The 16,323-nt window shown below is 40.6% G+C and overlaps 1 protein-coding gene across 7 annotated transcripts in view; it reads left to right on the plus strand.

The window, feature by feature from the left end:
• ABCG2 (ATP binding cassette subfamily G member 2 (JR blood group)) overlaps nucleotides 1-16,323 on the plus strand; it is a 129,443-nt gene that overhangs the window by 97,167 nt on the left and 15,953 nt on the right. For all 7 annotated transcript variants that reach the window (XR_011502145.1, XM_014842442.3, XM_014842445.3 and 4 more), the window contains 6 exons: nucleotides 4,124-4,183; nucleotides 4,779-4,893; nucleotides 5,480-5,632; nucleotides 8,810-8,967; nucleotides 13,644-13,795; nucleotides 15,320-15,424. Coding sequence is in view for 6 of the 7 variants with exons in the window: in XM_014842442.3 (XP_014697928.1) it covers nucleotides 4,124-4,183; nucleotides 4,779-4,893; nucleotides 5,480-5,632; nucleotides 8,810-8,967; nucleotides 13,644-13,795; nucleotides 15,320-15,424 (743 nt within the window). In the remaining variant the exon portion in view is untranslated. The remainder of the gene's footprint in view (nucleotides 1-4,123; nucleotides 4,184-4,778; nucleotides 4,894-5,479; nucleotides 5,633-8,809; nucleotides 8,968-13,643; nucleotides 13,796-15,319; nucleotides 15,425-16,323) is intronic.

Consider the following 16,323-nt stretch of genomic DNA (forward strand, 5'->3'; position numbering starts at 1 on the left):
CTAGGGCTTCTCTGTGGACAGACCTGGGGAAGATTTGTATGTATATATGTGCACACATGTGCATATCTCAAACTTTCTATATCTATCTGTGTATGTAGATTAAAACCCGTGACTTCTCATTAATACCTACAGTTCCGATCTAACACCTTAGGGTTCTTTCCACATTTCCATGTTTGTAAAACATCTTCTCAAAAAGTGAAAACCTGGCTCTTATTATCCTTAATACACTTATTGATTTGCTCCATCAGTTTTCTTACTCCTTAATATAAGCAGGCTCCGACCTTCCAGCTGTCTTTTGTCTTCCCCCCACCTCCCTTTGCAGCCTGTGTTCCTGGGTGCTGGCGGTCACTGCACCTACACCTGGTGCTCCCATCACCTTTGCTGTAAGAAGGGAAGGGCAGGCTAACAGGGCTGATTGATGTCTTATTTGAACATGGAATAGTAAGTGGGGAATGTAATGAAGTCTGGTCAGACTATACCTATTTTGCATGTTTTTCCTGCTTCTTGGCATTTGTTTTACTTTATTTTTTATTTTTTTAGATTTTATTGAGGTCGTAATGATTAACATGGTGAAATTTCAGGTGTACATTGTTGTTTGTCAGTGTTCTGTGTAGACTGCGTTGTGTTCACCACCAAAAGTCTAGCTGCCATCTGTCACTGTACAAATGTCCCCCTTTACCCCTTTCACCCACCCCCCAACACCCTTCCCCTCTGGTAACCACTAATCTGTTCTCTTTGTCCACGTGTTTGTTTATCTTCCACATATGAGTGAAATCATGCGGTGTTTGTCTTTCTCTGTCTGGCTTATTTCGCTTAACATAATACCCTCAAGGTCCATCCATGTTGTTGCAAATGGGACGATTTTGTCTTTTTTTATGACGGAGTAGTATTCCGTTGTATGTATGTATATACCACATCTTTATCCATTTATCAGCTGATGGGCACTTGGGTTGCTTCCACGTCTTGGCTACTGTGAATAATGCTGCAGTGAACATAAGGGTGCATAAATCTCTTTGAATTGTTGACTTCAAGTTCTTTGGATAAATACTCAGTAGTGGAATAGCTGGATCATATGGTAGTTCTATTTTTAATTTTTTGAGAAATCTTCATACTGTTTTCCATAGTGGCTGCACCAGTTTGCATTCCCACCAGCAGTGGATGAGGGTTCGCTTTTCTCCACAACCTCTCCAACATTTATTATTTTTTGTCTTGGTGATTATAGCCATTCTAATGGGCATAAGATGATATCTAAGTGTAGTTTTGATTTGCATTTCCCTGGTGATTAGTGATGATGAGCATCTTTTCATGTGTCTAATGGCCATCTGTATGTCTTCTTTGGAGAAATGTCTTGACATTTGTTTTTATTGAAAACTTTTCTTTTGTTTTCCTATAAGTAATTGTCATTTATAAAAATATAGAGCCTCATTTATCCAACAAATTTTGAGTATCTACTGGGTGCCTGACATTGTGCAAGATGCTAATGACACAGATATGTCCTCTGTTCTCAAAAACTTTCTTGTCTAATGGGGGATTCACACAACTAGAGCACTTCACTATGTCGTTCTGCTGTGATAGAGGGATTAGAAGACACTGGAAGCCCCTAACCCTAAATTGGAGGGCCAGGGGTGTGGGGAGAGTGTGAAGATTGTGTGTGTGTGTGTCTGTAGGGCAGGGCCTATGCTCCAAGCAGTGGGAATCGCATTGATTTCTCATCCATAAAATGAGAGCAAAGGATTAATCATTATCCACTAAAATGTAATAGATGTGACACAAATCCTGGCACTGGGCTTCATTTCATGTATTCAGTATTCAGTGATCCACCCGTTGTAGAATACTGTGCTGTCTGCTCTGGGAGTGAGGAGTAAAACGAGATGACACAATTCTTGTTGACAAGATTTTACAGTATAGTGAGGGAGACTTCTTGCATGCAAGTGCTATAAAGCAGTAGATGAGGGTGACGAATGGGTTTTGAAGGATGACAACAGGGTGGAGGGTAGGGTGGGGTAGGTAAACGAGGGAATTTGCACTTTAGACTAGAACATGGGTCAGCAAACTTCTTCTGTAAAGGGCATGATAGTAAATATTTTCAGCTTTATGGGCCACACATCTGTGTTGCAACTACGCTACTGTGTTTAGCATGAAGCAGCCGTAGATGTAATGAATGAGTGTGGTTCTGTGCCAATAACGCTTTGTTCGTGAACATAGAAAACAGGTGATCAGCTGTGGTTTGCTGATCCCTGGACTAGAATGTAGACTCCACAAAGGCCAGTGCTTTGTCTGTTTGTTTTACTCTTAACTCTGTCTGATGACTTAGAAGAGTGTGAATGAATGGAGGGAGAATTAGCCAATGCTCCAAATGGGAACTCTGGCGTTTGTGATTGTACATTGTTGTTTTCTGTAATGCTGAGTTTAGTGTCAAAGTAAGCCCAACCCAGGGACCTGTAAAATTCTTTGTCTTAGAACGTTCACATTCAATTTTGGGTTAATCATTTAGGATTGCTTGGTCTTTATTTGAGAGGATATTTTAAAAACCTGGAAAGGCTTTCTGATAATGAAATCTTAGTATAATAATGGCAAGCTTATTTCTGGTCATTTTAGAAGCAGTTGCTAGGTAGCTATTAATAAAGAGGATGCATCGAGAGTTATTGGTAAATGCATCTTGAAAGTTTACCCAACCATTAGCGTATCTTTTTACATTTGGGGGGTGAGTCACTGAAAGAATAAGATTTTCTGTTCTACAGCTTGTTGCTGGTTTACCTAACTCATTGTATTTGTCCAGTGTTTCAGTGAGAGGCACCTTAGTTAATGAGCAAAGTGAAAGGTACATTTCACGCTTACACCCACCAGCCATTTTACAGTTGTGACAATTCAAGCACAATGTTCAGTCAATGCGGAGGCCCTCCTGGACTGAGGCACTGCAGGGCACAGTTGTATTGTGAGGTGTGTCTGTCGTTCACAGCAATGGTATGATCGTAATGTTTGCCTCTGTGAAAATCATTATGTGGGAGTATAGCCTTCGACTTTGGACCTTTCACTTGAAATAGATACTAATTTCTCTCTGGACTAAATTCTGATTTACCTACCAATTCCAAAGAGAGATTGGGCTCTGGTCCCAGGGGTCTGCAAGGGCTTCATCAGGCCTCCATCTGGTCATGCCTGCGTGACTGCCTTAGTCCTACCCTTACTTCTTCCTCTGCTCCGCTCTCCCCACCCTTCGACCCGTTACCTGCAGGATAAAATTCAAACTCTTTGCTGCCTTCTTGAGTCTCAGCACAGTCAACACTGCCTTAATTTTTTCTACCTTCCTGCTCTCTATCTGAATATTCACTACCCTCAAACATCTACTTAGTTTGTTTGGAACATGCTTTGTCCACACCATGTCTATACATCCTTAGAAATGTCCCCTGTAGGAAGTAGTGTCTCCTGCTTCTAAACTGAGAACTTTCCGATCCGCTTATCGGACACTTTACAAGGAAGAAAATGATGTATCTGGAGGGTATATGTTTTACTTTTCTAATTGAATTAAGAATTTTGTGAGGGTTAAGAACTGGTGATATTTTCTTTTTCACCCATGTGTTGCTTTGTTATAGCCATTGAACTTCTGCTTCAGATATGTTTCTTGGTCTGACTAGATTTGAGTAGTGAGAACACTGCTACTGATGACTCTAGAAATCCATTGACTTAGTAATTGTGTAGGACTTGACTAGGTAGCAAATGAGGTGCCTTGAAGATAACTGTCATCAAACGTTACTGAAGACCTGTGATGCGCTTCACACGGTGTTAAGGGGACTGAGTGTAACAGATGCTTCACCAGACTCTGTTACTTCAAGGAACCTTGTGTGTCCTTTTCCAGGAAAAGTAGGTAGGTGGTTTAGAAAATAATTGAAAGGAATTTATAGGCACTCAAGCCGTTTTTCTTATAGGTTCTGACTAGTGATAACATCCTTTGTATACTAGACTTCTATTAATCGACAATTCGGTGTCTTTTTCCTTTGAGAGTTGGTTTGTGCTTGTTTTCTGTCTAATTTCATCAACTTTCAGTGACTGTATTAAATGCACACCCTAAATTAATAGAACCAGTTTTAAAGTGGCCCAGTAAATCGTTATGTTTCTCCATTTGCAGTGGGATCATGAGACCTGGCCTCAACGCCATTCTGGGACCCACAGGCGGCGGCAAATCTTCGTGAGTATAACAGAGAGTATAAGTAAACCTTTTCTTTGCAGTTTTAATGTGCTTTTCAAGATGATTTTTACGGGAGCAGGTATTTGTTGAGTTTTGCTGTATGTCGAATCTGGTTCTAGGTGCTGGGGTTGTCTTGAGGACCAGGAAGTCATCTTAGGTCAGCTTTACTCACCGGATATGATAAAGTGATTGGCATATAGCTGTTTGCTATGATTTGAGCTAATGGGGAGGAAACGGAGAAGGATAAAATTCAAAGTGGGGAGATGGAGCCAAAGGCACAAGTGAAGACTTGAGTCTTAGACAAGGGAGCATATTGTCTGTCTTGGGACCCCTGAAGTCAGACGGCCGCAGGGCACTTCGGGAGGTCTGTGCTTGATCAACCAAAAGTGCCTTGCCTTTGTTTTTCTTGGCTTTATTGTAGCATAAACTTAAAAAAAGAGAGAGGTGAGAATTTAAAATATATATATAATTTTAATTAAACTATAGGATTTCTTGATCCATTAATTTTCTACCTTGAGCAGAATTGGGATTCAGAGTAGCTGAGAGGTGTAGCCTGACTTGGAGGAAAAACAGCAACGTATATGTCTTTTTATAGACTGTTAGACGTCTTAGCTGCAAGGAAAGATCCACATGGATTGTCTGGAGATGTTTTGATAAATGGAGCAACTCGACCTGCCAATTTCAAATGTAGTTCAGGTTATGTGGTACAAGTAAGTATTCATGGATTCGCATTTTAGATTTCTTCTGTTTCTAGATGGGCAGGGCCTTGGCTGATGGTTCAGTGCCCTTCCAGTTGATTACATGCCATGCTCACAGGACCAACGTTCTTTATACCAGCTTTTCATCACCTCCTGTAAGATTCAGAGTAGTGTTAAATGCAAAAGCAGTGAGAAGCTGGGATATGACCCTTGTAGGGGCAATGATAGCAATTCTAGTTATCATATCATTTCCAAAAGATACTGCTGTTTTATTTTTTTGCCCTACCTTCCCCTCTCTCCTTTATAGCTTAGAAGGGTTTGGCAAATCCTTGTATAAAGCAGTCTGGAAATGTCTGCCAGAGGTAGTCATAATTATCTGTGTTCTCTTTGGGTGTAGAGATGGGGAATAAAGATGATCCCGTCAGGATTTGCAGCTGTCTGATTATGGAGCTATTGTAATTTGTACAGTTGCAAGTTCATCATTAGCTAGAACTTTGCCTTGGATGTGTTATTTTCCTGGATTAAGTTCCACATCCTACAGAGTGATGGTACCAGAAAAGACCTGATCTGTCTTCTTAAAATGCCATTTTGCCTTAAGGATGATGTCGTGATGGGAACCCTGACAGTGAGAGAAAATTTACAGTTCTCAGCAGCTCTTCGGCTCCCAACAACTATGAGGAATCATGAAAAAAATGAACGGATTAACAGGATCATTCAAGAGTTAGGTCTGGAAAAAGTGGCAGATTCGAAGGTAATGTGGAAAAAACTGATGGTATCCTAAGCAGCAGACAGGACCTCACCTGTGTGGATGGTATAACTCTTATCCAGAAGTTGTCTATAATGTGTGTGGTCAAAAGTTGTCAGTAGGGGGCTGGCCTTGTGGCATAGAGGTTAAGTTCAGCACACTCCGCTTCAGTGGCCCTGGTTCACTTCCTGGGAGTGGACCTACACACCACTGTTGGAGGCCATGCTGTGGCAGTGACCCACATACAAAATAGAGGAAGACTGACACAGATGTTAGCTCAGGGCCAATCTTCCTCAGAAAAAAAAAAAAAAAAAAGTTGGTGATGAGATCAGTGACTAGTTTCATCATATGAAGGTGGAAATAACCAGGTAAAAAAAATCTAAAAATGGTTGAATCCTGGAAATGAACGTGGCAGTGTGGTCTAGTATGTCAAAGTATCCTTTGCAAAGAACATGTGGCCCTTTCCATGTGATTACAGCTCTTGATCCTTCCCCACCCTAGCGTTTGTCATGTCTCCTTCAGTGTCTTTACACTAACTTTCCTTCTTCCTGTTTTCTTTCCCCCTTTTAGCTGTTCTTCCTCTCTTCCTCCAGGGGACTTTGTTCCATTGCTTTTGAGGTATATTTCTGGAGTGGATAAATGACGCAAATCCAAGGATTCTCACTCTGTATGTTTCCATTTGCTGTAATTCAGCTTCCAAAATTATATTAAGTCATATTAGGGTTTATTTCTAACTTGTGTAGCATCTAAGTTGTTTTTTCATAGCTTTTCTTTTGGCTCTCTGTCTTCCATCCCTCTCTTCCTTTCTTCTGCCAATATTTACTTGTGGCTGTCATGTGCTGGGCTCTTTTAGATTTTATAAATAACAGCTGTGGGCCAGACAGACAAAAGTAACTCCTTTTGTGGGTTGTGCAGAATCAGGAAGAAGAAATGAAATGAGTGAGTGAACTTGACAGTTGATGAATAGGAATGAAAGATTTATTGGGAAGACATTTGAAGCTGTGGGTAAAGATGAACTTTTTAGATTATGATGGCTATAATTTAGTCCCCCTGTGAGCTCTCTTACTGACAGGTAATGAAGAATGGGGGTATTCTCCTGGGTGCTTCTCTGTATGATACTTTCTGACAGTCTTTTATGTAAGGTGTATTTTCTTTGAAAGAATAACTCTGAGATTCCACCATTTACTACTTATTTTTGTTTTTTGAGTGATTGAGTTTCCTTTGCTTTGCCTCCATTTATTTGATTTTATCTTTCCAGGAAGGTACTTTCCATTCTTTAGCTTTAAGTGAAAGTTCTTACCACTAGGCAGTCACTGCCCTAAGTTCCTTACATGGGTTTCCAAGGAAAATAAGCTGAAGGCATAGTTGACCTCTTAGAATTGATTTATGTAATTGATTGAAACAATACATTTAAACATTTTTCCTTTTTATGGAATTTTAAACATAACAGATATGTAGAGAATAGTCTGATTGCTGTAGTAATGATATGACTGTAGGATAATTAATATAATGGTATGATTACTTAGTAACATTCACCTAGATTTCCTAGTTAACATTTTATCACATAATGGTTTCAGCTTTTTCTTTCTGAAGTATTTTAAAGAAAGTTATAAATATCGTATTTCAACCCTGAGTACTTATTATGCATCTTTAAAAAAAATAAAGACTGTTGCCTACATTACCATGCTACCATTATCAACAACAAAATTAACAATATCTTCATATCAGCTATGTCGAGCCCATATTCATATACTTTTCCTAATTGTCTCCAAAACTGTCTGCTACACCTCAGTCGTTATAGGATTTAATCGAGGGCGTGAGTAGCATTTGATTATTATCTCTCTGAAGACTCTTAATATAAGAATTGTTTCCTCCCTCCCACCTCCCCCTAAACCATTCTGGTCCCACCACCACACACAGTGACTCTGATTGGTTGAAAAAACTGGGCCAGTTGCCCAGGTAGAATATTCTGCCTTCTGAATTTGTCTGAAAGGATTTCAGGAATTCTTTGGTGAGTTAAGGTAGAGATGGGGTCAGTTTGGAAAGCCTTATGATGATTTAAGAGGTGCTAATGTAGTATGGTAGAAAGTGAACTTTCCCAGCTGCCAAGCCCAAGCTTTTCTTTGTGGAAATTAATTTTTAAAAGCTTAACTAAATTGGAGTCGGGAAGGCCTGTAGGGGGAGCGTTCATGCCCTATCATACATCATTATTCACACCAAACAGGAAGAGACAGCAACTTTACTCTGAAGGAAGATTTCTTTCCCCATCAGGAACAGTCTAGCCAATGAGAAACAGGCAGCTCAGCCAATGAGAAGCCGTTACCGCCCTGAACTGTTACTTTCCCCAGTGGACTTTCCAACAGCTCCTCCCGACTTTCGCTTTTTCTCTATAAAAGCAGCTCCCCTGTTTTCCGGATTTGCCTATGGTTTGCCGTAGCATGCACATCCGGAATTGTAGTTCTTTTGGCTATTCCCAAATAAAATCGTTTTGAGGGTAAAATAACTGGTGAATTTGCCTCTTAAATTGACAGCTTATAAGTCCACTTGAGGATTTTTTTTGGATGGAGAGAAGAACGATGTAAGAAGAATAATAAATTGTAGATGCTTTCACCTTTTTCCTGTCCTATCTTTTTCTCCCCTTTTGGATTGTGATTTTTCTATGTCAGGGCCATATTTTTAAGTTCTAACTTCCTTTCTTAAAACTAAATATTTAAGAACTGTTAAAAACATGGGTTTGAGGGCTGGCCCCGTGGCCGAGTGGTTAAGTTCGCGCGCTCCGCTGCAGGCGGCCCAGTGTTTCGTTGGTTCGAATCCTGGGCGCGGACATGGCACTGCTCATCAAACCACGCTGAGGCAGCGTCCCACATGCCACAACTAGAAGAACCCACGACGAAGAATAGACAACTATGTACCGGGGGCTTTGGGGAGAAAAAGGAAAAAATAAAATCTTTAAAAAAACAAAAAAAAACACATGGGTTTGAGATCAGGCTAGCCACTTACCAGCCTTGACATGAGCCTCAGTTTACTCATCTAATTAAAGAGAAACCTACCTCTGTTCCCAGATACTCATTTACTTGCTGTTCAGAATAGGTGGGGATAATGAGATAAGGTACCTCATACCAGTTTGGCACGTGTTAGGAGGTCAACAGACGATAGTGGCTGATAATAATATTTGCATTTTAGATTGGAACTCAGTTTATCCGTGGTGTGTCTGGAGGAGAAAGAAAAAGGACGAGTATTGGAATGGAGCTTATAACTGATCCATCCATCTTGTTCCTGGATGAGCCCACAACTGGCTTAGACTCGAGCACAGCAAATGCTGTCCTTTTGCTCCTGAAGAGGTAAATGCTATGGGAACATTATTATTTTATTCATCCAGTATCTGGTCAACTGCTATGTTCCAGATATTATTCTTGGGTGCAGGGGATTCAGCAGTGAGCACAACAGACAAAAATTTCTTCTTTCTTTGTTGGAGGGCAATAGTCAATTAACAAATAAAGTGTTTGAAGAAAAATGAGGCAGGGTTAGAGTGTAGGGAAGACGGCAGTGATGGGGGTAGAGGTGTCACCTTCCTGATAAAGTGCCGGAGGAGACCTCAGTGATGTACTGTTTGAGCTGGGAACAAGTGAGCGAGACCTGGATATCTGGGAGAAGAGAGTTCTAGTTGGAGGGAATAGCCAGTGGCCCTGAGGCAGAGTGTGCCTGATGAGTTTGGAACATCAAAGAGGCCAGAGGGACTAGAACCCAGTGATCTAAGGTGATGGAGGTTTGTGGATCTATTAGTTTGCTTGGGCTGCCAGAGCCAAGTTCCACAAACTGGGTGGCGTAAACAGCAGTAATTTATTTTTCTCATGGTCTTGGAGGCTAGAAGTTCAAGATCAAGGTGTTTTCTGAGGACTCTCTCTTTGGCTTATAGGTAGCTCCTTCTCCCTGTGTCTTCACTTCATCCTCCCTTGGTGTGTCTGTGTCCTGATCTCTTCTTCTTATAAGGCTGCTGATCCTTATTGGGTTAAAGCCCACCCATATGACCTTATTTAACCTTAATTACATCTTTAAAGAGCCTGTCTCCAAATATAGTTACTTTCTGAGGTACTGGGGCTTAGGACTTCAACACATGAATTCTGGGGGGGAGGGACATGATTCTTCAGTCCATAACAGTTAGCATAGGACATGAGATGGAATTGAGTGGATGGCACATTATACAGGCTTTTTGTAGGCCACTGTAAGAACTGTGGCTTTTACTGTCTCTAGGTGACATGGGAACCTTTTAGAGAGTTTTAGAACAGAGGAGTGGCAGCTGTGTAGGCAAAAGAGTATAACTGAGCAAGGGTGAGCGTAAGGAAGCCAGTCAGGAGGCTGCTTGTAGTGAGTGGCTCAGTTGAGATACGATGTTGGCTTTGACTAGGATGGTAGTGGTGAGGTGGTGAGAAGTGGGTAGATTCTGGATGAATTTTGAAGATAGAACCAATAGGATTAACTGATGAATTGGATGTGGGGTGTGATTATGGCGAGAATGAATTCTAACATTTGGGAAGATTTGGAAGAATGGGGTAAAAGGAATGGTATTTCCTTTTATCAAGAGAGAAGTCTGTGGGAGAAACATGTTTATAGGAGAAATTTCAAAAGATACGTTTTGGACATCTTTTTAATTTTTAAAAAGTTTCAACCTTAGAGAAAAGTTACAAGAGTAGTGCAAAGAAATCCCATGTCCCCTTTCCTAGATTCCCCAACTGTTACCGTTTAAGTGCATTTGATCTTCCTGTATCGCTTTTCTCTTACCATAGGCTTTCTCTGACATCGTGCCCCGTCACCCCTAAATATTCTGGACTGTAACTCAAAAACAAGGACACTCCTCCTACACTACCACCTTACATACCTCCCAGCCAGAAAGTCAACATTGATGCCCTTGCCACCATCTAATCCAGAGACTCTGGCCAGACGTCACCAGCTGTACCAGCAGTGTCCCTTTTTCCTTTCTGGGTCAGGATCCTCTACAGAAACTTTCCTTTTCAGTTTTTTCCAATCCTGGACAGTTCATCTTTCCCTTCCTCTCATGTTCTCGCCCATGTTCAAGAGTACATTTCCTAGAGTGACCCTCAACCTGGGGTCCTTCCACTGTTTCCTCATGACCGGACTCAGGCCGTGATTTCTTGGCAGGGACAACACAGAAATGATAGTGTGTTCTTCTCTGTGCATAACACCAGGGGCTGCATGATTTTGACTTCTCCCACCCCCAGTGATGTTAGCCTTCATCACCTGGTCATGTTGGTGTCTGCTGGGTTTCTCTGCTGTGAAATAACTATTTTTCCCTTTGTAATTGATTAGTATTTTGTTGGAGGAGATAATTGGATATTATGCCAATATCCTGTTCCTCAGCAAATCTCCACTCACCGGTTTTAGCATGTGCTAACAACTCTTGCCTGTATCAGATACTAGTGTGATGGTTGCCAGGTGGTGATTTTCTATTTCCCTCATGCTTTTTACATATATTAGTTGGCATTCTACTGTAAGGAAGAAGATTTCCTACGTCTCTATTCATTTATGTTTACTCATATTCTTATTTTATTCAGTGGGTTATAATCTGTTATTTATTTTTGTGATCAAATTAACTCTGATTTATCCAGTGGAAGCCCCTTCAATTTGGCTTTTGTGTCCTTTTGACATGTCCCTAGTCATTTTTCAAGTATTTCTTTACATTTTGCTCAAAAAGATGTTCCAGGCTCATCTTGTACTTTTTGCGTGTCGGCCATTAGTTCTGGTTTCTTCTGGGGTAGTTACAATTTAGAAACCAAGATCTGATTACTTAGTGTGCGCACTACTACTGGAATGTCATTGCTTCTAGACCCTCTTAGGAGATAGGCCCAGGAAATACACGTGTACGTGTGTGTGCATGTGAATGAGTGTATACCTAACATAGAAATATATTTCTATGTTTATTTGGAAATATATTGAATGTATATTGTGTGTATGTATATAGTTTGAATAGAATGACACGTGTCAACATAGGCCTATCACTACCGCTTTATCTGTTAGTATGTATATATTAAAAAACCCATGAATTCATAATAATATTTCCAATTCCAATCTAACACTTGAGTGTTCTTTTCAGTCTTCACCCTTTCCATGTTTGTGAATGACTTTTCAGATAGTGAGAAACTTGGCTCCCATTATCTCATTATATTTACTTACTTACTCAGTCAGCTAACTTAATTGTTCAGTGTAACCAATCTCCCAGTCACTCTGCCCACCATCTCTGGGACCCTGTCCCCTGCCCCATTTTTTTTAAAAGCTGCCAGACACACCGCCTTCATATGGCATCCCCTCCTTATCATTACCTTGCTTCCTTTGATGCCTGTGCCCTTGTAAGCAAGTCTCTATGTGAGGATGAGAAGAAATGGGAAGATTGGAAGATGTCTAAAATTTTAGACATCTTAACATTTGAGATGTCAATTGCATGATATAAGTGAAGATGCCAAGTAGCAGATCTGAGGTTCCAGTTCAGTTAGAGAATACATCCATGATATTTTTATTACCTGTACCTATGTTAACAGTGTTCATTAGAGAATGATGAATTGATACGGAGTACTGGACTATCTTTCATTATGTTTTGGACTAGTTAGCACACAAGCATCTTTCTCATGCTCCACTGTGTACACTAATCACCTGGGCTCTGGTTAAAATGCGGATTCTGTATCTACAGCTCTGAAGTGGAGCCCAAGAGTCTCCGTTTCTAACAGGAGATATGATACTGATGCCACTGATCCTAAGACCACACTTAGACTAGTAAGGCTCTCACACCAATCCACTTCCCTACCTCCAGTCCTTTACTGGCTTCTTATTGCCTACTGCCTAAAGTTCCAGTTCTGAGAGAAGGGATTCATCGTGGGCTTGTTTTTTGCTGCAGTCTTTTGTTAGCTTCTCCCCCCTCCTGCAGCCCCAACCCCCTCACATACACCTCAGCTCTGCAATGAACTCCGTGTAGTTGCCTGAGTAGATCTTGTTACCGCACACTTTGTTTGCCATGTTCTTCCACCTCGACTACCCTTTCTCGCTCGTCAACACCCTGCTTACGTCATCTTCAGACTGGGTTATAGTCTCCTATTTTGCTTACGAGGAACTCTCAGCTACTTCTATTCCACATTATATGGAAATGATTGCTGTATTGGCCTGATCCCCTTTGAAGCATGACAAACCTGTACATGCTGCCAGCGTATAGCTTAGAAAATGCTTAAATTGATGTGATTCTCCTCATAAAATATTTTCAATAATAACAGTTTTTAAGGAGTGATTTTGGCCTTTGTTTCTTTTACCCATAAGTAGTAGCTCCTGTGTAAAGGTAGCTGAGCAATGTTTTGGCCACGGAATTAGACCGGGGTCAAATCCCAGCCCTGCTCCGTACTAACTGTGAACCTTGGGGCCAGTTGCTTAACCCTCTAAGCCTTACCTATGAAATGAAGGTAATAATATCTAGTAATAATATTGGTACTGCCTTGTGAAAGTATTGTGAAAATTAAGATGAGGTTATCTATAAAGTATTTAGCAAAAACATAGCAATGTTAATTGCATTCTTAGGACAGAAGAATGAATACTAATTCCTAAGGAGCTAGAATACGTACATGATCCATGGGAACGGAGCATACAACCATTATTTTAATATTTAGTCTATAACAAGTTCTCAGACTTGAGTGTACTTACAGGCTACCTGGGTGCTTGTTAAAAATATGGATTCCCTAGACTCAGTAGGTCTGGGAAAGACTGTCCAAGAATCTGCAGTTTCAATTAATGTTCTGGTTGATTCTAGACTGTCCATGGAACACGTTTTAAGAAACCTTGTACTTTAATAAAAGCATTGAATTTAGGTCCCCTAACTATTGGTTAGATAATGTGAGATGAAAAGTTAGTAAGAGATAATCAAGTTGAACCAGGAACAAATGATAAAAGCAGGAATAAAGTATTTTGCCAAGAAGTGAAACTTTCAGATGTTTAATGACTTGTTATTTTCTTCCCTTTAACTTAGGATGTCTAAACAGGGACGAACGATCATCTTCTCCATTCATCAGCCTCGTTATTCCATCTTCAAGTTGTTTGACAGCCTCACCTTGCTGGCCTCGGGAAAACTAATGTTCCATGGGCCTGCTCAAGAGGCCTTGGGGTACTTTGCATCAGCTGGTATGGTTGACTTTTTTATGCAGTAAGATCCTTCATTACGAGGGTCCTGAAAGAGAACAAAGGAGGTCAGTGGGAGTGCTGTTTGATCTTGGAGTAGACATACCGTGAGTTCCGTCACTCCAGAACATCTTTGGTCAGTTTGGTGCTAGAATGGTTTTCTTCATTTTGTAGCATTAGCTTTTTACTTAGGTGTCCTTCCTTTCCTATTGGAGTATGCATGCCTCTGAGTGTGTGAGTGTTTCTCCTGGGCCGAGATCTGTTCTGCTTCCCGGTTCTGGTGACCTTTTCCTGACAGTTCAATTAATATATTAGCTTCCTAGCCAGTTATTTGTTGGTTGAACATTTTTGGAAAGGGCTAATACCGCGGAATCATTTGTCTTCTTGACCATATAACAGGTCAGGCTTTACCATTTGTTCCCCTTGCATGGGATGTTGGTTTACCTTGATGAGGGTTTGTGGAGATGCTACTTAATTTTCTAGTAATACTAGATTGCAGATTTAGGTCTTGAGTGTGTGTGAGTGATAATACCAGTCAATAGAAAGGCTGGTTGTAAGTCTGACTTTAATGGGCCAACATTTCTGACAGTTCTGCACTGCCTGGTTCTATTTCAAATTCAAAGTTGTAATTTTTTTATGACTCACGTAGTCGGCTTCATTTTAGAGATGTGTGGTCATGGATGCTGCTTCATGATTCAAAATATAGTTTAAAATATTCCCTAGCTATCTTTCTTAATTTGTTTTTGTTTAATCTATCATTAAAACAATCAAACATACGTGGGTCTAGGGAGTCTGGGGGAGATGAATTTAAGAGTCAGACTACGGGCCAAGTTGAGTTCCGATGATCATGCTGCAAGAAGTGGAGGTAAGCCTCCAGTGTGCCGTGCTGGTCACGTTTTCTTGAGAATGCTTCTCTGGTGATTTATTCTCTGTGTTGGAATTACAGCAGCCAAACAGCTGATAATTTGGACTTGAATTTAGTAGGTAGAGAAGCAGCCATTGCTGACGTGGGTCCTGGCATTCTGGCAGTCCCTAGGTGACCTCAGACGACAGAACACACCCAGGCCTCTTGTAGTCACAGTCCTGCTGTGCCTTAGCTGGCTTTGCTTGTTGCTTTGCTTTGAGGAGCATTGGCCCTAGCTACAACATTTATTTTTCAAGTTGTATTTTTTTTCTTGGACCTATATTTAGAGTTTAGAAGAATTTCTGATAAGCACCCGAGCATATTGATCGCTGTTTCAGGTCTCATGAATTATGATGCGTAAGGACCAAGCACTAACGCAAGACTTTCTGAGAGTCCAAGATTGGTTTGGAGTATATTTTTTTGCTGGGAGATAGAGAGTTGTTGAGGTACTGTGTGACTGAATATATTAAAAGAAAGGGTAATTAGCAAGGGGGAAAAGAGAGAAAGAAGATGAGGGAGAAGTTGTTAGAGTCAGTCTCCTCCAGCTTCGCCCTCTGAAAGTGAGTCCTCTTTATTTTCCAAAACCATCAAGTTTCGTGTACTTGAGTTGCCTTCTTTTGTAGGTTACCATTGTGAGCCCTATAATAACCCTGCAGACTTCTTCCTGGATGTCATTAATGGAGACTCTTCTGCTGTGTTATTAAACAGAGAGGACCCAGAAGGTGAAGGTATGTGAATCTGTTGAGAGTCACAGATTATTACCCAATAAAATTAGCTGGAGTTTAGCAATGCGGTAGCTCATTAAAATGTGCCTTCGAATTTATATTAAAGCTGTCCTCTGATACCAGTTGTCTTAGTCCTTTCAGGCTGCTATAACAGAAATACCATGGACTAGGTGGCTTAAAGGACAAACATTTATTTCTCACAGTTCTGGAGACTGGGAAGTCCGAGGTCAAGGTGCCGGCAGGTTTGATGTCCAGCTGGGGGCCACTTCCTGGTTCATAGACGGCCATCTTCTTGTTGCCTCCTCACGTGGTGGAAGGAGGCACACAAAGAGCTCTCTGAGCCACTTTTATAAGGGCACTGATCCCATTCATGAGGGTTCCACCCTCATGACCTAATCTTCTATCAAATGGCCCACTTCCAAATAGCATCACACTCGGGATTACTTTCAGCATATGAAATTTGAGGGGACACAAACATTCAGTCTACAGCACCAGTCGACACAGATTCTGTTGTTCATGAATGCTGTGTTTTTGATTTAATTTGCAAATGAGCATTTGTATGATGGTATCAGTTTTAAGGGTAGTTTCCATTAAAAAAAAGTGCCCATCTTATTTATATAGTGTTTTGAAATAAGAAACTTGGCAATTTATGCATTTGCACATAGAAGAAAGCAAGGATTAGGTTTTTATATTAGGACTTATAACTCCCTATGATAAGAAGTATGATAAAAGTATTAGGGTCCAAATATTATAGTTAGGAAAAGCTCAGTGGTTTTGCTGGATCCATAAGTTTATGGGAGTAGGCCAATTAACCATGTATCTTTTTAATGTAAAAAGCAATGAGAGATCTAATAATTTTTTTATACTCAAGCTTTAGAATTAAGATATTAAAGAAGAATCTA

Source organism: Equus asinus, chromosome 3 (genome assembly GCF_041296235.1).
Source record: "Equus asinus isolate D_3611 breed Donkey chromosome 3, EquAss-T2T_v2, whole genome shotgun sequence".
Lineage (NCBI taxonomy): Eukaryota > Metazoa > Chordata > Mammalia > Perissodactyla > Equidae > Equus > Equus asinus.